This window comes from Salmo trutta, chromosome 4 (genome assembly GCF_901001165.1).
Source record: "Salmo trutta chromosome 4, fSalTru1.1, whole genome shotgun sequence".
Lineage (NCBI taxonomy): Eukaryota > Metazoa > Chordata > Actinopteri > Salmoniformes > Salmonidae > Salmo > Salmo trutta.
Genome location: NC_042960.1, coordinates 17,972,175 through 17,997,208, shown reverse-complemented (window position 1 = coordinate 17,997,208; position 25,034 = coordinate 17,972,175). Strand labels below are relative to the sequence as shown.

General features: G+C 43.1%; 1 protein-coding gene across 1 annotated transcript; it reads left to right on the top strand.

The window, feature by feature from the left end:
• The first annotated feature begins 1,340 nt into the window (after nucleotides 1–1,340).
• LOC115191967 (hepatocyte cell adhesion molecule-like) lies at nucleotides 1,341–9,619 on the top strand. Its single transcript, XM_029750033.1, has 5 exons — nucleotides 1,341–2,623; nucleotides 6,729–7,064; nucleotides 8,532–8,831; nucleotides 9,136–9,234; nucleotides 9,364–9,619. Exons 1-5 carry the CDS (start codon nucleotides 2,401–2,403, stop codon nucleotides 9,414–9,416), a joined length of 1,011 nt encoding a protein of 336 aa, XP_029605893.1. The 5' UTR covers nucleotides 1,341–2,400; the 3' UTR covers nucleotides 9,417–9,619.
• The last annotated feature ends 15,415 nt before the right edge of the window (nucleotides 9,620–25,034 follow it).

Genomic DNA, 25,034 nt, shown 5'->3' with positions numbered 1-25,034 from the left:
ATACGTCCCGTGTCTGAGCCCTTGAATTGCACCTCCACTTTGTCTCTGTACTGACAACCATTTTCCCAGTCACCTTCCCGTGGCTATTCTCAGAGGCTACCCGGAACCAACCCAACCCCAGAACATATCCCAGTCCACGTGATCAAAACTATCTTGAAGCATGGATTTCGATTGGTCAGACCAGTGTTGAATAGACCTTAGCACTTGTACTTCCTGTTTGAGTTTCTGCCTATAGGAAGGGAGGAGCAAAATGGAGTCGTGATCTGGTTTGGCGGGGGAGGGTCTTGTAGACATTGCGAAAAGGCGAGTAGCTAGTGTTTTCCCTAAACGAGTCCTACAAACAAGGTGTTGATAGAACTTCGATAGCATTTTTCTCAAATTTGCTTTGCTAAAATTCACAGCTACAATAAATGTGGCCTCATGTGGTTCTCATTTTGAATGAAGTCCAGTGTAGTTCCTTGAGCCATCTCTTTTCTTTAGTTTTGTTTGCGCTATTTAGCCTACTCAAGAGGCTTAGCCCTATTTAATTACATTTTACAAGTCTATTAGGGAGCAAATGTATTAACATAGTTATATTAATTATTTATTGGCTTATTTTAGAAATGAACCACATGTTTTGTTCTGAACCAATTGTTTGGCCCTATCCCGATTTGGGCAATGACTGCAGAATCAAAACTGTTTCTCTTTAACATTGACTCCTTTCCTTTTGCGTTGATTAATTGTTGTTTATTACGCTAGATCCGAGCATTTAAAACACGTTATTGGTGAAAATGTGTCATAGTGACCTTAAAGAAGCATGCTCGTTTTACAAGCTGTTTTGGCCTAGCCTACTTTATGCAGGGAGCGCTTTTGCCCGTCAGCTGTTCCTCTCTTTTGTAGGCCTATTTTTTTTTTACTAGGGGCGTAAAAAATGTCACGTATTCGACCAATAAAACTCATGAAAAACACAACACTATAGAACAATCCTTGAATAGCTTTTAAGGCATAGAAACAATAAATGACTTGTTAACAGGAAATACATTTATTTCCATGACAGAATCCTTTTTTCAGGACCCTGTGTTTCGAAGATAATTCGTAAAAATCCGAATAACTTCACAGATCTTCATTGTAAAGGGTTTAAACCAGGGGTCACCAACACGGTGCCCGCGGGCACCAGGTCGCCCCCAGGGACCACATGAGTCGCCCGCAGGCCTGGTCTAAAAATAGCACAACTCACTAGTGAGCTGCGTCTGAAATGTAATTGTATTCTGTTGCTATTCTTTTTAATCACACTTGCATTTATATATATTTAAAAATGACTAAAAATATTTTCATTATACATGAGTTTAGATAAGTTTGGGTGAACTCTGAACTACTCTAGTTCAAAGGTCAGTATTGTGCGCGGGAAAAACCAGTGCTCGTGGAGAGTAAGCTAGCGGGCGCAGCGAAGATGGTAGATGACTGCAGTTTCTTGCCCCAAAAACATGTCAGAAAAAAGGAAGAAAACGTATCACTTTCACAACGATTGGGAGGAGGAATTATTTTTTACGACTGTGAAAGAAACCTGCGTGTGTCTCATTTGCAGGGCGACTGTGGCAACGGCAAAGCGGCACAATGTGGAGAGACACTTCACTACGTGTCACAAAAGCTACGGTGCTAACTACCATCCGGGAAGTGCACTGCGGGCAGAAAAAGCCCGTGAGCTAAAGGCAGCTTTGGGTAAGCAACAGTCTTTTTTCACGAGGAGGGCGAAAAAGTCACAAAAAGCACCCGAAGCCTCGTTTAGAGCTACACATTTTCTGATCAAGAAGAAGAAGGCATTTTCAGATGGAGAAGTTGTCAAAGAAGCAATTATGATAATTGCTAACACTGTACTTAAAGACGAGAAAAATGGAACTGATCTAATCTCCACTCTCTCCGACGTCCAATTGGGTGCATCTACGATGGTTCGACGAGTGTCAACTATGGTAACTTGGCTGATCAGCTGGACCGGGATCCAGTGCGACGAGTCCGTGGACAGCAGCAGTATAGCGCAGCTGTTAGTTTTTATCCGGATGGTGTTTCTCCACAAGAGAAGAACTCCTGGCACAACTGCCCTTAAAGACAACTACGAGGGGAGTTGACATTTATAACACGGTGAAGGAGTTTTTCGTGCAGAAAAAGGTACCATTGGAAAAGCTGGTAGCGGTGACTACAGACGGGGCTCCTGCTATGATCGGCCGACATACAGGTTTCATCGCTCACTGTAAAAGTGACCCAGACTTCCCAAAATGTCTGCATTAACACTGCATCATTCACCAGCAGGCGTTATGTGCAAAAGTGATCGGCTTTGAGCACGTGATGACTCCCGTTGTAAAAATCATAAACAACATCCGCTCCAAAGCAAAATAGTACAGGATTTTCAAGGTGCTATTGGAGGAGATGTCAGCTGAATATGGTGACCTGCTGCTACACACAGAAATCCGATGGCTCAGCAGAGGACCACTTCGTTTTTTGTCACTTTTGGGTGAAATCCAAGAGTTCAAGCAGCCCAAAGGCGAAGACGTCTCACTGCTAGAGGACACAGAGTGGACACTTGACCTTGCATTTTTGACGGACATTACTGGGAAACTAAACGACTTGAACTGCAAGCTGCAAGGCAAAGGTAAGACTGTTGTTGATCTGATAAGTGCTTTAAATGCGTTTAAAGCTAAGATGAAAATTTTCTCTGTGGATTTTCAGAAAACAAAGGTGCTGCACTTTCCCTCTGTGCAGTCGGTGCTGAAAGACAGTGCTTCTGCATCTGAGACATTTGACAAAGTTGCAGAAAAGTACTGTGAAGTCATAAACAGACTTGGGCAAGAGTTTGAGTATAGGTTTTGTGACCTTCATCAGCTTGAGCCATGTGTGTAGTTCATTTCCAATCCTTTCATGAATGTGGACACAATATTATTTGCTGAGCAACTAAGTGCAATGTTCGACTTGGATGCTGGACAGGTGGAGATTGAAATCATAACATTGCAAAAATGACCTCCACCTCAAAGCCTACCAGGCTGCACCAAACTTTTGGTGCCTTGTTGACACAGAGAAGTACAGTGGAGTATGCACAGCAGCTATGAAGGTTGCTAGCCTGTTTGGTTGAACCAATCTCTGTGAATCAGCGTTTTCTGACATGAACTTCATCAAGAACAAACACAGAACACGCCTCACTGATGCACATCTGAAAGACTCACTCACAATTGCAGTGTCAAGTTACACACCAGATTACCATACACTGGTGAACAGCATGCAATGTCAGTCTTCCCACTAACAAAGAAACAGATACTAGATGTTGTCAGTGGCAACATGGCAGTGCCATGGCGAAGTCAAATTAAAATATTGAAGAATTGTGCTTAATTTAAGTGTGTTAAATGCAGCAGATTTGGTCATTAGTTCAAAATGTGACAAGATTTATTTAAAAATAAGTTGATTTTTCTAACATTACATAATTGATAACTTTTTGAAACAGTTCATGATTTGTTAAAAGGGTTTGTCAGTGGCTAGTGAAAATGGGACATTTTTCCTATGAAATGTAGTGATGTAAGTGATCATCTGAAAATTTAACAATTACTGAGATTAAAGTGCTGAATATTGATATCTGTTTCCCACCTTATTGTCATTGTTGATAATTACTGTGAGAAATATTAACGTGATCAGTGTCTTCACATAGATGAGTATCATTAATCATTATTAATAACGTATAACTAAAGGCAAACTGAGAAAATTTGTTATTTCAGAAGAGCGTATCAAACTGGTAGCCCTTCGTATGACTCAGTACCCATGAAGTAGCTCTGTTTCAAAAAGGTTGGTGACCCCTGGTTTAAACACTGTTTCCCATGCTTGTTCAATGAACCATAAACAATTAATGAACATGCACCTGTGGAACGGTCGTTAAGACACTAACAGCTTACAGACGGTAGGCAATTATGGTAAGTTATAAAAACGTCGGACACTAAAAAGGCCTTTCTACTGACTCTGAAAGACACCGAAATAAAGATGCCCGGGCTCCCTGCTCATCTGCGTGAACGTGCCTTAGGCATGTTGCAAGGAGGCATGAGGACTGCAGATGTGGCCAGGGCAATAAATTGCAATGTCCGTACTGTGAGACGCCTAAGACAGCGCTACAGGGAGACAGGACGGACAGCTGATCATCCTCGCATTGGCAGACCACGTGTAACAACATGCACAGGATCGGTACATCCGAACATCACACCTGCGGGACAGGTACACGATGGAAACAACAACTGCCCGAGTTACACCAGGAACACACAATCCCCCCATCAGTGCTCGGACTGTCCGCAATAGGCTGAGAGAGGCTGGACTGAGGGCTTGTAGGCCTATTGTAAGGCAGGTCCTCACCAGACATCACCGGCAACAACGTAGCCTATGGGCACAAACGGAGGGTAGGGGAGGTGCATCTGCAACAGCCAGACATTAAAGTTGTTTTCCAACAGCAAGGTTCAGATCAACTTCAGTGTTGGCATTGTTTATAAAAGGTTCTTTAAATTGTCAAAATAAACATGTATCTAACCCCCATATCCAGGGGCGGAAATCCCGGGGGGGACACAACCCCCCCATCCTGGAAAAATATGATTTGTCCCCCCCAATATATCACTGAAACATAACTGTAATTTAAATAATATTTATAATACGCAATGAAAGCAGTTGTGCTGATTTATAGACACTTAATATCGCGTTTTTAAGTTTCAAAAGATTGCGACCCCCCCCCCCCACCCTTTCCCTCACAATGGTTTGATCCACTGCCAGTTCCTTAGCTTGCTAGGTAACAGAGAGGTCGTATCTACTGTCTGAAAGGCACTCAATGCACGTAACTGACGTGAGGTTAATCCAGTCAATCGCGCACACACACTAGCTGAATATGCAGAGCTAGCGCGCAAATATTAACTATTAAGCTAGCTAGTACCTATTCCATTTATGTGGCGTCGTCAAAGATGGAATCTTTGCTATCGTCAATTTATTCCAAGATCAGCATGCAGATGATGTAAGTTGGTGCTTCAAAGTCCCTGTGATAAGGTTAGCGATAAACTGAAATCCAAACTAAACAGAACTACACTCTCTTCTACCATTGTCTTAAATATATTTAATGGTCTCGTTGCAGAAGCTAAATTGTCGCAAGGGAACTTATTTATTTAATTTCACCTTTATTTAACCCGGGTAGCAAAGATTATAGCAAACACCACTGAAACTGAATTGGTGCTCGCTAGCTTTGCAAATTCAGCTATTGTTGGAAGCCAGCCAATATGAAACAAACTATTAAAATTACAAAAGGTTGCAGCATATGTTGTGTAAATGGTGAACTCATACAGCTGTCAACTCTTGTCATTTTAATCCGTTTCACATTTGCTAGCTACCTTTTAGATCGAAGCCCAAATAGAATGATTGAAGATGATAGAAGCCCATCTCCTACTGTAAATAACCTACACACTGTGTGTGTAGCCAGCCAGCCAGCCAGGTAGAAAAATGGCAGAAAAATAAAAGACGGACATCAGAGTATTTTTCAATACACCAAAACGCATAGTAAGAACCCTAGTAGCCTAATATCTCAAAGACTAGTTGATAAAATGTTCATAAGAAAGAAAATAAATTCTAATGGAAATGTTTCACAATGATGTCATTAGGCAGAGCAGGCAACAGATGGCACACAGACAGCAGAGTTGGGGACAGATATGCAGGGACAGACTGGCAGAGACAGGGAGTCTCAGGTAAGTTTGTTGAGTCTTTGTTTGGCAACATTATGAAAGGTTCTCAATTTTTTTGACTTGTAAAATAAGAACATAATTGGAAAATGCCATGGATACCCCCACTCTCAACTTAAACTGGTGACTGAACTAAGATTTGTTAAAGGCAATGGTATTGCTGTTGTGATTAGTTGTGTAGTTTTGGGTACCGGTAGTTAGGAGTACGGCAAACACCTTATTTCTTTGGTTCCTCAATATACATTTACCATATTACAATGTAGGCTATGTGTTACAGCACTACTTTTGGTGTCCCCCTCAGGAATTGCTCTTGAGAAAATGTCATGTAATTGTCCCCTCCAAAGTTGATATCAGATTTTCGCCCCTGGTATCTACGTCATCTCGCTGAGTCTACCTTTAAACCTAACCTATGACCTGACCCATCACCTTATGCATTATGCCGATTTCAAAACTACTGGGAACTCAGAACTCTTTGACTTCAGTGCGTTTAACACAACTGGGAACTCGGAGGAAAACGAGCTCTTGCAAGGAAACATCGTCTTGAATTTTGAACTGTCTTCCAACTCGTAATTCCAACTCGGGCCTCTTCCAAGACCTCCGACTTTCCTACCTGAAGTTCATGATTTAAAAAAAATGTATATTTAAAACATACAATATACTTGCAGGGAAGACGCTCAACAACTACATCACGTCATGATTTTCCCAGTTGTCCTGAACGTACCATTACCGCCACACAGCTGCATGAAAGTGACATTCCCCAAAACACAAACAGATAAGCCTCCTAACCTCCCACAAATAGGCAACGTTCTGTCCCTAACACTTAAACAATTAAAACAAAAAATACATGTTTTTATAAAACTTAAACTAAATACAAACTAGTAAAGTGGATCTGAAAACAAACTTAAGCTAAACTTAAAACAAACCATAATAACCTTGACATAATAACAGTATGATTTGTGCCCTTTGTCTTTGCTACTGAACAACACATTCATATTTAATCTTTTTTTATTCCAGATCTGTTGGGAGCTGTGAATGCTGAAGTGAATATATTGACACAGAGAGAGGGGCAGTCTGTCACTCTACACACTGGACTAACTGGACTACATGTTGATGATAAGATATTTTGGTTCTTTGGTCCAGACATTCCAAACACCTCAATAGTTGAGAGTCAGGTCATCAGAGGAGAGATTATCACAGAATTCAAAGGAAGATTCCCAGACAGACTGCAGCTGGACAGAGAAACTGGATCTCTCACCATCAGAAATCTCACCCTCAACAACTCTGGAGTTTATCAGCTAGACATTTTCAATACACACAAAACATCTCAGAGATTCTATCTAACTGTCTATGGTGAGTGTTGGTTTTATATACAACAGTGTTTTAAGTGGGACCTAATGCCCTTACCTTACAGTCATAGGTGTGACTCAAAACATTACACAGTGCCTATAATATTCACCCTCAGTGGACTTTTTTCACATGTTGTTGTGTTACAAAGTGGGATTGACATGGATTTAGACCAATATAATTGTTTTGTCATTAATCTACACAAAATACTGCATAATGTCAAAGTGAAAAGAAAACTCTATAAAATGTTCACCCCCTTTGTTAGGAGAAGCCTAAAATAGTTCAGGATTAAGATTGGCCTAACAGATCACGTACTCTGTGTGAAATAATATAATAATATGATATTGGAGGTCAAAAGGTCTTTCAATCCTGAGTCATTCATGAAAAATCTTTTTTTCTTCAGAAAATAACATGAACATTTAATTTAGTCACCAATATTGTATATCAGAGAATGATACAGGCTCACCATTTAGTAATTTTAATGTAACATTTAACCTAATTGCACAGAATACATGATACAATTTTCTAAACAGATATTTTTGAAGTGCTGAATAGAATAAAATAGAGGATAAATAACATTTTCATTACAGTTTATCAAACTTTGGAGCATGTTGAGATTTTTTGTTTTAATTTACAGAAACCGTTTCTTTATACAGTTCATACGTAGAAGAAATCGTCAGATATAGGAGTATTGTGGCATGTATTGTAAAACAGAATCCTACAGTAAAAAGTGTTGATGTAGCGTACTGTATGCCGTTTCTGCCCCAAGCAACATTACACAATATCAACTTTTCTGTGACGTGTTACTGTAACTGCTACAGTATCATCAGCTTAAATCATCAGCTTAAATCATCAGCTTAAAGTGTATCAATTCAATTCTGATATTTACAACACCATTGTAGCGATTGTTATTATGTCCTAAGACACCTAATCTAAAGCCGTATTATGAATAGGCCTAACCAGACATTGAGAATGGAAAGTGTTTATGCGAATCACATGTATGTTCTTGTAATAATGTGGGGTTAGTCATGTTATCCGATGTCTTGTTTTTTGATCACCTGTCAAATAAAATAAACCATGTTTAGAGTTTGTGGTTGAACGCAGACAATTGGATTACTGTAAAATCCTTCCACTGTGTCAACGTCACACCAAGTATTGCATTGTGACGCGCAAATACTTTGAATATGAATGCAAATTGAAAGGGTGATTTTGTGCAGTTAACAAGTGACTGTTTGTTGCACTCAGTCAATTGAGAATGTGCTTAGTTTTGAATTGAGCAGTTTTGATCTGTTTAGATTTGTGCTTAAAGTTGTGAAAATGTACCACATACTTGTGAAAATTGCACCAAAGGGATAAAAAAACTGATGTGCTCACCACAATTTTGTTACTAGTGAGAGTTGTCCTCCTACCCAGAGGACCAATATTAATGACATTAATCTGTGTTAAATCATTGTTTGAATTTTAATATCCCAGCTCCAGGACCACGTACTCAAGTCAGAAAAATCCCTCAAGGTGATGTTCTGGACAGTTCATCAGAGAAGGGGAGCTGTTCAGTGGTGTGTTCTGTGGAGAACCAGATAGATAGGACCCTGTCCTGGTACAGAGGAGAGAAGAGACTCAACCAGACCAGTAGCCCTGACCTCTCCACCAACCTGTCTCTCCCTCTGGAGATAAAGCTACAGGACAAAGATATCTACAGCTGTGTGGCTGCCAACCCAGTCAGTAACCAGACAACCAAACTCAACATTGAAACGCTCTGCCTTCAGGTTGTAGGTATGTCATTAATGGTAATGTGCAACATTTTTTTTTTATTGGACTGGTTAATTAGTTTACTTGGATCCCCATTCACTGCTATTCTTCCAGCGCTGGGGGTTAGACACCATATAAAACAATAATATTTATCAACAGGAACAGCCCACAGACAGAATTCAGTTACCTTCTTTTTTTGTTGATTAAATTAAGCCAAAAAGTAGAACAATTTAGCAACACTATCAAATTAGATTATGAGAAGAAACAGGGTAAAGTGTAAATATTGTTTTGGGACTCACCAGTTTGTTTCCTGTTTTTATTTTGACAGAGTCTGGTCCTAATCGAATTACAATCATTACGATAGTCCTTGTAATAGAAGCATTATTTTTCGGAATATGCTGCATCTGGAAAAAGAAAGATATTAAAGGTAAGTGACAAACTTCTTGAGTAGCCTAAAGACAAAGTACTCCTGCCCAAGTTGATACTGTATGGTATGTCTGTATGTGTGGTATGAGCAGTGTTGAAATACGCAATTGTTTTTGTGCTCACTGTACAGAGTGCTGTGTATCCACCTCAGGGAGTCCAGAAGAGGAGGACTCTGTGGTGTAGCCTACTCTGTCAGACCCTGCATTTCACCTTCTTCCCCACTGAAGAAAGATAACTCATTAGACTGCATCCCTGCCACTGTAAAAACAGGATGCACATTTTGACATGAACAAAGGATGTGTTTTATGCAGCAAATAATCACTCCTCTACTCTGTACCAACTTCTGTTTACAATTGTATTACTAAAGGAGTATTTTAATACATAAACAGAGTCTGTGTTTCCTTTCCATTACTAATGTATGTTTGATAATTATATAGACCTGATCATTTGTTGAAGAAATTGACCAACAGTTGAGTAAATTGTTACATTTGTTTGTAAGATAGCCTTAAAGGGCAATTCCGCCACTTTTCAACCTCATATTCATTATTTCCAGTACCAAACCAGTGTCTACAGCGCGTTTCTATGATCTGTGGTTAAAAAATGCTTCTGTGACATCACGGTGCTCCTCACTTCACTGCGATTCTCATGTTTGAAAATCACAGATTTCTAAATGTTTTAACTTTAAAAAAATATATATATATACGTATGTAATTTTTTTTACCCCATTTTTCTCCCCAATTTTGTGGTATCCAATTGGTAGTTAGTCTTGTCTCATGGCTTCAACTCCCTTACAGACTCGAGAGAGGCGAAGGTCGAGAAGCCGTGAGTCCTCAGAAACACAACCCAACCAAGCTGCACTGCTTGTTGAAACAATGCCCACTAAACCCAGAAGCCAGCCACACTACTGTGTCAGAGGAAACACCATGCACCTGGTGATGGTGTCAGTGTGCACTGCACCTGTCCCGCTACAGGAGTGATTCGCTAGAGCGCGATGGGACAAGGACATCCCTGCTGGCCAAACACTCCCCTAACCCGAACAACGCTGGGCCAATTGTTCACCGCCCCATGGGATTCCTTGTCGTGGCCGGCTGCGATAGAGCCTGGACTCAAACCCAGAATCTTTAGTGCCACAGCTGGTACTGCGATGCAGTGCCTTAGACCACCGCCCCACTCAGGAGGCCCTAAATGTTTTAACCTTTGATGATGCCATCACATTAATAAATGTATAAATTCTTTCAACAAAACGTATAGATGCACCATTTTCACATATGTAGAGACTGGAATTGTGATGGAGAAAAGGAGGTTGAAAAGTGGTGGAATTGCCCTTAAGCTTTGGACTATTTACTGTATTACAAAAGTCATATTGAACTGTGTTTGGTTGACAACACATCAAATATCAACATTTAAAAGATACTGTATGTATCTAATGATTGGATAGTTTCATCTGAGCCACTGGCTCAATCCTATTATTTAACTTCCATTTTTGGTTTAGTTGGAGACGTAAATCCAACATATCACTTGTTAACTTGTCGACAAGTTAAAATACTATTTTCTGTATTACAAAAGTGATATTGAGTTGTGTTTGGTTGCCAATGCAACCAAATATCGACATTTCAAGGAGATGCATTTTTTGTGCCACTGATTTACTCTGGCTTTAATTCCATTTCGTCTTCAAATTAATAATTGATATTATCCCAAGTGGTGCAGTGGTCAAAGACAGTGCAAGAGGGGTCACTGCAGTACCTGGTTAAAATCCAGGCTGCCTCACATCTGGCAGTGATTGGGAGTCCCATAGTGCGGCACACAGTTGGCTCAGCGTCGTCGGGGTAGGCCGTCATTGTAAATAAGAATTTGTTCTTAACTGACTTCCCTAGTTAAATAAAGGTCATGTTTAAAAAATATGTCAGATTCACATCTCCATCTCAACCAAAAATCGAAGTTAAAGAATAGCATTAAATTAAACTTTAATTGAAGTGCATTTCATTTTTGATTGGTTTTGAGTAGTCCTATTCCTTAATTTATGTGAATCCAACAAATACATGATTAATTTGAAGACAAACTGGAATTAAAGCCAGACTAAGTCAGTGGCACAGATGAAACTATCCAAGCAGAAGATACATCTCCTTCAAATAATATTTGGTTGCGTTGACAACCAAACGTAATTCAATATTCAGTTTGTTTACAAAATATACAAATGATATGTTGGATTCATGTCTCCATGTCAACCACAAAATGTATTTCAAGTTTGATTTGATTTGGTCCTATTCTTTCTAGAAATCAACCAAAGCTAAAAACCGTAGGCCTATATGTATTGTCTATATTTAGTTGAACACTTGGTTGAACTTCAAACAATAGCTGTTGGTGACTTTGCAAATGCTATAACGGCCTAAATAGTATAATTGATGACATATGACCTAAAGTATGGTTACGTTTCATTTGCTTTGTTAAACATGTCCATTGGAATGACTTTGATAGCAACAGTGAATCTATTTAGTTTTAAGAGATCTCTCAGTAATCATTCTCACGATAGCACATTGGTAATCGTCAGTGACAAATATCAAAGCTGGGCTTGGTTAAGACCCTAGATGGGAGACCAAATGGGTAGCTGTAGAAAGATTAACTCTCCAGTAGGAGTTGCTGCCCAGCCTATTGTTTTTCTTCTGATAGTGGATATAACATTGAAGATCTGATGTTGTTTCAAATGCACAAAATCAAGATATGTTACATAAGGTTTGTCTATGTTGAAAATTGGTTACCATGATGACACACTGTACACTGAGTGTACAAAATATTAGGAACACCTGCTCTTTCCATGACAGACTGACCAGGTGAATCCAGGTGGAAGCTATGATTCCTTATTGACGTCACCTGTTAAATCCACTTCAATCAGTGTAGATGAAGGGGAGGAGACAGGTAAAATAAGGATTTTTTGAAGCCTTGAGACATGGATTGTGTATGTGTGCCATTCAGAAGGTGAATTGGTGAGACAAAAGATTTAAGTGCCTTTGAACGGGGTATTGTAGGTGCCAGGCGCACCAGATTGAGTGTCTCAAAAACTGCAACGGTGCTGTGTTTTTCACTCTCAACAGCTTCCCATGTGTATGAAGAATGGTCCACCACCCAAAGGACATTCAGTCAACTTGACACAACTGTGGGAAGCATTGGAGTCAACATGGGCCAGCATCGCTGTGGATTGCTTTCGACATCTTGTTGTGTCCATGTCCTGACAAATTGAGGCTGGTCTGAGGGCAGAGGGGGGTGAAAATCAATAATAGGAAGGTGTCCCTAATGTTTTGTAAACTCAGTGTACTCCGGTGGTTGAAATGTTCCCCTCAAAACAACGTTGATGACTTTTTCCAAATCCAATGTAATTTTCACGTCACAATACGTTGACAAATTACGTTGAAACAATGTTGATTCAAGTAGTTTGTGTCCGATGGGATTTTATGGTTATTGTGACACCAACTGTGGGTTTGCTAGTATAGTAGCATAAAGGGTTATAGGTAACATAGCATAAGTTGAACTCTAATTAGGACAGTGTATTCATTAGTCGGACACTGTTGCAAAACGTTTAGCAATGGAAACCGTTTCCTCGAAACTGAACTTTTTGCAACAAAAATGAGAGTTTCTATTAGACAAATTCAGGTGGGTCCCTTGCTGTTTCATTCCATTTGCTTCCGTAGAAGGTGCCATGTGGAGCAACAGTTTTCAACCATTTTATATCAAATGTTGTCACGACTTCCGCCAAAGTTGGTGCCTGTCTTTGTTCGGGCGGCGTTTGGCGGTCAACGTCACCTGCTTTCTAGCTGCCACCGATCTACGTTTCTTTCTCCACTTGTTTTGTCTTGATTGTACACACTTGGTTCCCATTACGTTATAATTTATTCCCTATTTAACGCTCTGGTTCCCACATGGTTTTGTGCGTGTTTGTTCTTTGTTTAGTGTTCAAGACTTCTGTGAGCTGGTGTGTTTTTCCCTGAGTGGAAACTAGTGTTGTTTCTTTTCGAGTAAAGTACGTCTTTTACTCAGTTCTGTGTTCTGCGCCTGACTCCGTCCTACTGCTGCACACTGACACCTGACAGAAACACGCACCCGTTTATGGAGTCAGCAGGTGCACCCAGTCCTCTGTTACCAGTGGAGGAGAGCGTCCAGCAGCACTCGACGATGCTCCAAAATCTTGGTACAGCCATGGATAACGTGCTGCACACCATGGAGCGATGGGAGAGAGGGGGTTTTCCCACACCCCCATCAACTTCACCCCAACCCACACTGCTGTCCACCCCTCCTTCACCTGGACCCAGTGGGATTCGGCTCTCGCTCCCGAGGGCATATGATGGGACGGCTGCCGGGTGCCAGGGGTTCCTGCTCCAGTTGGAGCTCTACCAGGCGACCATCCACACGGCTCCCTCGGGACACGAGAGTGTGTCCGCCCTCATCTCCTATTTGTCGGGGAAAGTGCTTGAGTGGGCCAACGCCGATAAGGAGGAATAAACGCAGCGTTGGTCCGCTCACCCGCCGCCTCCGGGCGGTCTTCGATCATCCACCTGAGGGGAGTGCGGCGGGGGAACACTAGTTCCATCTCAGACAGGGGATGAGGAGCGCACAGGACTTTGCACTGGACTTCAGGACCCTGGCTGCCAGCGCGGGATGGAATGAGAGGGCCCTGATTCGACCATTACCGGTGTAGTCTACGTGAGGACGTTCGTCGGGAGCTGGCACGCAGGGACACCACCCTTACCCTCGACCAGCTGGTGGATTTATCCATCTGGCTGGATAACCTGTTGGCCACCCGCGTATGTCCGGATCGGGGTCCGTCCATTCCATCCCCCAGCACCTTCGATCCTACACCTATGGAGCTCGGAGGTGCTACTCGAAGGGTGACCGGCGGGGGGGCCGTTTCCTGCACCCCCTGTGGTCGCAGAGTGCACACTGCTGGTCGGTGCTGGGGAGGTTCCCAGGTGAGTAGGCACCAGACTCACCCAGAGCTCCCAGTTGCGCACATGTGTGTGTGTATGTATAGAATTTCCTGAGTTTTCCCCGCATTCCCAGCATAAGGCGCTAGTAGATTCAGGCGCAGCTGGGAACTTTATTGACCGTTCATTTGCACTTAGATTAGGGATCCTTATTGTTCCTGTTGATGTGCCCTTCCCTGTACATGCCTTAGATGGTCGGGCCTGATTAGGGAGGTCACAGCTCCACTATGTATGATAACGCAGGAGGGTCATGAGGAGAGAATTAGTCTATTCCTGATCGATTCTCCTGCGTTTCCTGTGGTGCTGGGGCTTCCCTGCTTGGCCTATCATGACCCCACTATTTCGTGGCAACAGAGGGCTCTCAAGGGATGGTCACGTCAGTGCTCAGGGAGGTGTGTAGGTGTTTCCATAGGTGCAACTAAGGTGTAGAGTCCAAACCATGTCTCCACCATGCACATTCCCCCTGAATATGCCGATTTGGCTCTCGCCTTCTGTAAAAAGAAGGCGACTCAACTACCACCCCATCGACGGGGGGATTGTGCGATAAATCTCCTGGTAGACGCAGCACTTCCCAGGAGCCACGTGTATCCTCTGTCACAGGAGGAGACGGCGGCTATGGAAACATATGTCTCCGAATCTCTGGGACAGGGATACATTCGGCCTTCCACTTCACCTGCCTCGTCGAGTTTCTTTTTTTGTGAAGAAGAAGGATGGAGGTTTACGCCCGTGCATTGACTATCGAGGCATAAATCAGATCACGGTGAAGTACAGTTACCCGATGCCTCTCATAGCCAGTGTGACAGAGACATTGCATGGGGCGCGCTTCTTCACCAAATTGGATCTCAGGAGCGCTTACAACCTGGTGCGTATCCGGGAGGGGGATGAGTGGAAGACGGCATTTAGTACCACCTCTGGGCACTATGAGTACCTCGTCATGCCGTACGGGTTGATGAATGCTCAATCAGTCTTCCAATCCTTTGTAGATGAGATTTTCAGGGACCTGCACGGGCAGGGTGTAGTGGTGTATATAGATGACATTCTAATATACTCCGCTACATGTGCCGAGCATGTGTCCCTGGTGCGCAAGGTGCTTGGTCTACTGTTGGAGCATGACCTGTACTTACTGGCTGAGAAATGTCTGTTCTTCCAAAAGTCTGTCTCCTTCCTAGGGTACCGCCTGTCCACATCAGGGGTGGAGAAGGTGAATGACTGCATTTCAGTCGTGCGTAACTGGCCGACTCCAACCACAGTAAAGGATGAGCAGTGGTTCTTTGGGTTTGCCAACTACTACCGGAGGTTTATCTGGGGCTTTGGTCAGGTAGAGGCTCCCATTACCTCCTTGCTGAAGGGGGGACTGGTGCGACTGCAGTGGTCAGCTGGGGCGGACAGGGCTTTTGGTCACCTGAAGGCTCTGTTTACTTCAGCTCCCGTGCTGGCTCATCCTGATCCCTCCTTGGCATTCATAGTAGAGGTGGACGCGCCCGAGGCTGGGATAGGAGGTGTGCTGTCTCAGCGCTCGGGTACGCCACCAAAGCTCTGCCCCTGTGCTTTCTTTTCGAAGAAGCTCAGCCAGGCGGAGCGAAACTATGACGTGGGGGACCGGGAGCTGTTGGCTGTTGTCAAGGCTCTGAAGGCGTGGAGGCATTGGCTTGAGGCGGCGAGGAGACTGAACCCTCGCCAGGCAAGGTGGGCCATGTTTTTCACCCGTTTTGTTTTCACCCTATCCTACAGACCAGGTTCCCAGAACGCTAAGGCAGACGCACTGTCCCGGATGTATGACACAGAGGAGCGGTCCACGGATCCCACTCCCATACTTCCGGCTTCTTGCCTGGTGGCACCGGTGGTATGGGAGGTTGACGCGGACATCGAGCGGGCGTTACGTACGGAGCCCACTCCCACCCCTTGTCCAGTTGGGCGTCTGTACATTCCGTCTGTCCGCGATCAATTGATCTGTTGGGCCCACACGTCACCCTCCTCTGGTCATCCTGGCATCGGTCGGACAGTGCGCTGTCTTAGTGGGAAGTACTTGTGGCCCACTTTAGCTCAGGACTTGAGGGTTTATGTTTCCTCCTGCTCGGTGTGCGCCCAGTGCAAGGCACCTAGACACCTGCCCAGAGGGAAATTACAACCCCTACCCGTTCCACAACGGCCGTGGTCACACCTATCTGTGGATTTCGTGACGGACCTTCCTCCGTCACAAGGAAACACCACGATCCTGGTTGTTGTGGATCGGTTTTCTAAGTCCTGCCGTCGCCTTCCTTTGCCCGGTCTCCCTACGGCCCTACAGACTGCGGAGGCCCTGTTTACACACGTCTTCCGGCACTACGGGGTGCCTGAGGATATCGTATCTGATCGGGGTCCCCAGTTCACATCGAGGGTCTGGAGGGTGTTCATGGAACGTCTGGGGGTCTCGGTCAGCCTGACCTCAGGGTTTCACCCCAAGAGTAATGGGCAGGTGGAGAGAGTTAACCAGGATGTGGGTAGGTTTCTGCGGTTCTACTGCCAGGACCGGCCGGTGGAGTGGGCGGCTTTCATCCCCTGGGCAGAGATGGCCCAAAACTCCCTCCACCACTCCTCCACTAACCTGTCTCCGTTTCAGTGTATACTAGGTTATTAGCCGGTCCTGGCACCGTGGCATCAGAGCCAGATCGAGGCACCTGCGGTGGATGAATGGTTTCGGTGCTCAGAGGAGACATGGGACGCTGCCCATGTGCGCCTGCAACGGGCCATCAGGTGACAGAAGGCGAGCGCCGACCGCCACCGCAGTGAGGCCCCGGTGCATACCGGGTCTGGCTCTCGACCCGAAACCTGACCTGCCGGAAGCTGGGTCCGCGGTTTGTGGGGCCATTTAAAGTCCTGAGGAGACAGAACGAGGTATGTTATAGGTTACGGCTCCCCCTGATTACCGTATTAACCCCTCGTTCCATGTGTCTCTCCTCAGGCCGGTGGTGGCTGGTCCGCTCCAGCAGTCTGAGGTGCGGGAGGTTCCTCCGCCCCCTCTGGACATAGAGGGGCCCCCGGCGTATGATGTGCGAGCCATCATGGACTCAAGGCGGGGGGGGGGTACTGTCACGACTTCTGCCGAAGTTGGTGCCTCTCCTTGTTCGGGTGGCGTTCGGCGGTCGACGTCACCGGCTTTCTAGCTGCCGCCAATCTACGTTTCTTTTTCCACTTGTTTTGTCTAGATTGTACACACCTGGTTCCCATTACGTTATAATTTATTCCCTGTTTAACTCTCTGGTTCCCACATGGTTTTTTGCGTGTTTGTTCTTTGTTTAGTGTTCAAGACTTCTGTGAGCTGGTGTGTTTTCCCTGCGTGGAAACTAGTGTTTCTTTTCGAGTAAAGTATGTCTTTTACTCAGTTGTGTCCTGCGCCTGACTCCGTCCTTCCGCTGCACACTGACACCTGACAAACGTTTATATATTGCTTTATTTGGATTGAATTTACCTTCCACTTGTATCATTGTTTGGCATCAATATCGCTTGGATATTGAGGCCTCTTGCATTCTCACACCGCTGAGGTGTGGGGTTATTCCCTTACAAGGCACAGTCTGTTGCGTGTTAATGTTCACTTAACTTCAACAGCAACCTCTCATCTCATCTATGGAAATACATGTGGAACCAAAACCTGTAGGCAACTTAGCATCTATAAAAGTGTTTTTGTTAGTTTTATCTGTGCTGAGGAGCAGGGAAACTTTAATCAGCCCAACTGGGTGCTAGGGGTGAGGGGCCAGATAGAAAATAGCCTTTTGGGTTCCAGTTAGAACCCTTTTGGGTTTCATGTAGAACTCTCTGTGGAAAGGGTTCTACATGGAACCCAAAAGGGTTCTACCTGGATGGAATGGAAACAAAAAGGGTTCTTCAAAGTGTTTGCTTACGAGGCCAGTCGAATAACCCTTTTAGATTCTAGATAGCATTTTTCTCTTCTAAGAGTGTAGGCATTAAACAGTATTTTACACTCATACCAATCTCCAGATTGCACAACAAAAAGATCCTGGTTGTCATCGCAACAACAGAAAAGCACTATTGCTGCACAGCTCCAGGAGCTCTGCTCAGTGAGCTAACATTGTGCCAAAATACAAATGCTGAGAGAATGTTTTTATTTTAATAATTTATATGTAATAGTATTTTTAACATTTGAATATACAACAAACTGTTGATTCAATGTCCTTGTTAGTACCTGACAAGATGAATTCCTGCTGAAAAAATATAGTTATTCTAAGTGTTAACAGGCCCCTGTTAAAGTGCTGTTATGTGTCTGACGTGATCTCCATGAGTGAAAGCACCAATGACGCTGTGATAGCATTATGACAAGGAGAGCAAGGTCCACTTTCTTAAAACAAAACAAAAAAGTCCAACAAACACTGACACTTTTCATGGTTATGACAAAATTATGTAGTCTTGACAAGTATCCTTATGCTTTTGCTATAGCAATTGACATTCGTGGGCAAGTGGAAACAACTTGTTAAGTTATAAAACTGTTTCCAATGCATAGTTACTTTTCCATATACGTTTGAGTAATTTCGCAGACGCTCTTATCCAGAATGACTTACAGTTGGTGCGTTTATCTTAAGGTAGCTAAGAGAAACATATATCACAGTCATATAAATAAATAAAAAATCCTCATGTAGCTATCAGTAAAGTCAGTACTAGTAAGACAAGTACAAGTGTTAGTTCAAGAAAGGGAAGGGTGTTTGTTTTTTCTTCTCATTATGTCATGACATTTGTTATGTCATGTAAATGACAATATTATGACACTGTTCAAGTCCATGCAAAACCATGGACAGTTTTTTAAATAGTGATACCCCAGAGAGTCAGGTCTGAGTCTAAGGGTTTCTTCTGTGCCAGAAGTGATGAACCAGCAGAGCGATCGTAGCCACAGCCACCAGGGCAGACAGGACTGATCGCACCACCAACTCAGTCATGGTGATGCACCGGACACAGTCACTGGAGTCTGAGTGAGAGAGACACACAGACAATGAGAGTCACATTACGCATATCAACTGATACAATATCAGTATGCTGTGGATTGTTGACATACCTGCATGTTGCAGACAGTGCTCCTCAATGCTGAGTTTGGTTGTCTGGTTACTGACAGGGTTGGTTGCTACACAGCTGTAGGTGTCACTGTTTTTTCCTTTAATTTCCAGAGGGAGAGACAGGTCGGCCTGATGGGGACTACTTGTATTGTTTAGTTTCTCCTCTCCTCTGTACCAGGACAAGGTTACCTCTTTCCCGTTCGCCACAGAACACAACAGGGAATTTGTGGATTTACCATGAACAACTTAACTCTAAATACAGATATTGTTCGATGTTGATTGAAAACTGGTCTCTTGCTTTGATATAAAACACACTCACCGTAGACTGTGAAAATGAAATTGTGGTAGGTGACCTGTTGACGGATGACTTGAAGCTGATAAAGTCCAGCGTCGTTGATGGTGAGGTTTCTGATGGTGAGAGATCCAGTCTCTCTGTCCAGCTGTAGTCTGCCTTGGAATCTCCCTTTGTACTCAGTTATAATTAGTTTGGCAAGTCCAGTGTGTAGAGTGACAGTCTGCCCTTCTCTCCCTCTCAGTGGCTTCACTTCCGCCTTCAGATCTGAAACACACATTCGATAAGTCACCCACCTAGTCTAAGAAGAGTTCACATCAGGGACCTGAGTCCAGACCACACAGGAAGAGCCAAGCTTACTCTTTGTGAACAAACAGGAAATTCTAACAGCTTTTGACTACTACAATCGCCATTGCTCTGTCTAAAAAAGAAAAATGAATGTGAACATTTTCTTGATTCATCAATATAACACCATATTTTAAGTACACAATAAGAAAATCAATCAAAAAAAATTTTTCAATCACAAAAGCTCTGACAAAGGCCGCGAGGCCGATACGTAAAGCTTATTAAAAAGCAGTGATACTATCAAAAGCAGTGCGCGGTTTCCCTTTTCCTTCATCAAGTACACAATAGGAGAAATGCCACATCAATTAAAGTTGTATTCAGGTATTATTGTAGAAAAAGCCCATGGAGTTGGTGGAATAATCCTTTAATTCATTGCCACTTACTCAGCTGGGCCAGGGGCGCTTTAATTAGGTCAGGTGGAAATGTCCGACAGATCTCCACTCCATAAAAGGAGGAAATCACCATCGCCTGATTGCGCTGCTTTCTCTTCCTTCACTCTGTCAAATCCAGAAGTTCTGTGCGTCCATGAATCCACGTAAGTCCACCGACTCTGTTAACCTTTCATCTGAACTATCTGTTGTGATCGGGAGTGTGGGCCATCAGTTGTTGTTGGAGTTATTATTGTGGAGCGTGGCTTGGAGCGCACGCTTCAAACATTTTGTGTAATGTGAATGGTCAATGATAGGCCAATTATGTAATTGGTATGGTTAATATGTAATGAAATTCCGTGTACACATGAAGACACTTGAAAGGGTGAAATAAGAAAGTAATTGTTTGTTGAACTGATCGGCTCTGTTATCCAACTAATGGTGTTTATAGATTGAATAACCGATCACTGTTTGTATTATTCTTTCATGATTTATGATAAATAGTTACGAGCCTAAATTACTCACCGATGATTCCTATTGACTTATTAATTAACTGGATTGTTGAATTCCCTAAATGATGTTAACAATGAATGATTGTTATGATTAGATCTTTGTGATGATGGATTTGATTGGATACACGTTATTCTGTTTCCTTTGTTATGCAGCACAGACTACTCAGTAAATATACCACTTTATGGTTAAAGGAATTCCTGCCTCAGTCTCATCCATTTCTCTGTCACCTGACCCGTGACCACCTGTTCACCCTCACTGTCAGTCATCCTACCTGTCCAGCTACCCACACAGATTTCACTAATCTTTCAATTATATTATGTGCATCAGTAAAATAGGAACACAAAGGACATATTAGATGATACAGGCTTATTCCCTCTTATTGCTACCTTTAGTATTGTATTTAACTGATATCTTTCAACCACTAATAAGCATAGTTTAAATACTTTGATTTAAATCAAATATCCACATGAGAACAAAATAACAGAACATAGCTGTAAAAACCTGTTTAAAAATGGTTTATTCTACCTGCCACAACGAAAAGCAAGAGAGTAGGTATTAAATAGCGTACCATCTTCTTAGTCAGTCCAACATCTATCTGGTCGTAACTAAACTGATAAGACTTATTTCCAGTGGTCTTTGACTTCCTGTCTGTCCCCACAGGGGAGGTGGAGTCACCTCATCTACAACCTTAATCTCTCAGTTCATATATGACTACTATATTAGTTTCCACTGGGTGGCATAGATGATATACAATAGGGGTGGCAGGTAGCCTAGTGGTTTGAGCGTTGGACTAGTAACCGAAAGGTTGCAAAATCGAATCCCCGAGCTGACGAGCTACAAATCTGTCATTCTGCCCCTGAGCAAGGCAGTTACCCCACTGTTCCTAGGCTGTCATTGAAAATAACAATTTGTTCTTAACTGACTTGCCTAGTTAAATAAAGGTAAAATATGGTACTCTGGCCTTCATAAGACATTGATGGGTCTGAAATAGGGGTTTGCTTAAATGAATTGGACACTATTACAGAAATGAGAGTTCAGGGACACCTTGGTGGTCTTTGACCATCAGTACCACTGGCCTGTCTGTGCTCCATGAGGATGAGTCGATGCCGTTTCAACTGTGTTTGTTGCCTTTGTGATCTCAACAATAATATCCACTGGGTGGCAGCATTGTACAAAGTAAAGGAGTATTCAAGAGGTACATCTGTGGTGGTTTTTCTGGCTAGCAAAATAAAGGCCAATTTACACACAGTGTAAATATTGTCCATCATTATAATAAATATGTTCCACCCTGATTTAGTTTATGAAGAAAAGTTATTTTGCACCTTTACTACCTGAGGTGAATTCAGAGAATATGTAAAGTGCTGACACATTCCAGATCAATGTTTTATTATAAATGATGTCGTTTACAGTAAGACAATGACAGGTCTGCATTGGATGAGTCTCACACATAAGCAATGATGTTTGTGAATTAAGATCGTTAACAACACAGCAGAATTTTTGAAAAAGATGCGTCAATCTACATACAGTACAGTGGCAAGAAAAAGCATGTGAACCCTTTGGAAATACCTGGATTTCTGCATAAATTGGTCATAAAATTTGATCTCATCTTCATCTAGGACACAACAATAGACAAACACAGTCTGCTTAAACTAATAACACACAAACAATTATATGATTTCATGTATTTATTGAACAAACCGTGTAAATATTCACAGTGCAGTGTGGGAAAAGTATGTGAACACTTGGATTTAATAACTGGTTGACCCTCATTTGGCAGCAATAACCTAAACCAAACGTTTTCTGTAGTTGCGGATTAGACCTGCACAACGGTCAGGAGGAATTTTGGACCATTCCTCTTCACGAAACTGTTTCAGTTCAGCAATATTCTTGGGATGTCTGGTGTGAACTGCTATCTTGAGGTCATGCCACAGCATCTGAATCGGGTTGAGGTCAGGACTCTGACTGGGCCACTCCAGAAGGCGTATTTTCTTCTGTTGTTGATTTACTTCTGTATTTTGGGTCATTGTCCTGTTGCATCACTCAACTTCTGTTGAGCTTCACTTGGCAGACAGATAGCCTAACATTCTCCTGCAAAATGTCTTGATAAACTTGGAAATTCAATTTTCCGTCGATGACAACAAGCTGTCCAGGCCCTGAGGCAGCAAAGCAGCCCCAAACCATGATGCTCCCTCCACCATACTTTACAGTTGGGATGAGGTTTTGATGTTTGTGTGCTGTGCCTTTTATTTCTCCACACATAGTGTTTGTGTGTTCCTTCCAAACAACTCAACTGTAGTTTCATCTGTCCACAGAATATTTTGCTAGTAGCGCTATGGAACATCCAGGTGCACTTTTGCAATTTTCAGACAGCTGTTTTTTTGGACAGCAGTGGCTTCTTCTGTGGTGTCCTCCCATGAACACCATTCTTGTTAAGTGTTTTACATATCGTAGACTCGTCAACAGAGATGTTAGCATCTCCGATCCATGGTTGTTTCCCGATGGATGTACGTTGCCCATAATCCTACATCCTACTGCCCAATGGCTATCACTGCCACATTTGTAGCAACGCTGGCAAGTCTGTTGACCAGTCTCATAACAACCTTTTCATTTCTCTCTGTTGGTTGGACTTGGTTTTCTGTTGGAGCGATTCCTAACTTAACTGTCACCCTGGCCCTGCACTGACTGTACTAAAAAGTTAATCACTGGTGTTAATATTCTGGAGATGCACTCTCATCTCTACCCTGACATTAACATTTGTTAATCCAGTAACAACGGCCTGCAGGCATTGGCTCTTGACAAACTCTGTGCCATATTTCAGTCCTGATTGGGCTCGAGCTGAGGTCAAAGACTCTGTCTAGGAAGTCCAAGGCAGACTCTCCCAGCTCTTGTTTCCTTGGTCAACTTGTGATACAGTTCAGCAGCGTCCTTCTCTGCATGTGTCCTCAAGATTTGCCTTAGTGTGTAGTGTTATGTCTGTTTTTCCCTCCAGATAACTCCTCATTTTAAGCCCTGGGCTCACAGCTCTGATTACTGCTTCTATGATTTCTAATTCATTGTACCTTTTTCTCCATCCATTTTCAATTTGATGTTCTAGGCTGCTGAAGCTGAGCTTATCTTAATGATTCTGATCTATCTGCCCATGGATTTTAAAGTCTTTATAACTGGACATACTCACTCCATTCTCTCTCTGTGGCAGGTGCCTTTCTGGAGCTGAGACCACTTCTCTGCTGGGCTGAAGGCCCCCTCCCTCCTCTTTTCGTCCTGCTGCAGCTCCCGTCTCTCCGCTGGGTTCGCTGTCCACTTGCATCGTTGGCGCCGACTGGCTGGGACTTGTAGGCAGACTTTAAGCAGTATCTTCAGAGTCCGATATTCCTTTGATTTCGTCTTTCAGTTGAAGCAGCCAAGACTTTGCCTCATCCTCTGATTCCATTAAATCCTCCTTCTCACAGTAATCTTACATCAATTTGCTCCCCAAAGCGTGATGGCTCTTTCCTTTGACTTCAGAGTCAGCAACGCCTCCTATTCCACAACATACACACAAGTGTCGTAAATTGTCCTCAGTTAAAGTCCATAAACTCTGTTCGATTTCATCCAACAAAGTTTCCCGCTCTCGACTCATATTGTCCTACTCACGTGGCAACAACGACAATGCAGCCAATGGCGAGATAGCTACAATCAGTTAGGTGTTTAGCCCGCTAACGTTAGCAAGCTAGCTACTCTCCCAATGTCGCTCACTCGTTGTCGTTCAAGGAATATGGGCCAGTGCTCACATGAAAATAAATCTCAGCGGAGCCAACAAATGTGTTACCCTTTCTATGAGCTTAAAAAATATAATATACAACGCGAAAGGTACTGTTTACTTGACTTTGAATCATGTCAGCACATGTAACAGCAGTTTACAGCACTTTTTGTTCATTTTTCTTCCTCTCCCCAGTTCACTTAAACTATATTTATTTCCCATGGGCTTCACCATGAGTACCCCCTAGTGACTGGAATACAACTGTATTAAGCCCCTTACATATCGGCTAGCCTATACATTGTTTTCAATCTATTGTAAACCCCATTTCCCACGAATTAAGGAGCACAAAAATTATACAGCTCTGCCAAGACCTTCCATTTTGCCTCACACACAAGATGTGGGTGAGAACAGGGCTGCTGGTCTGGTTGAGTCTGTTTTCTCTCCCCTGTACCAGAATAGGGTAGCATCTCTCCCGTTGTCCACAGAACACACCACTGAACAGCTCTCACTGTCAGGGGAAATGGCCAGTTAT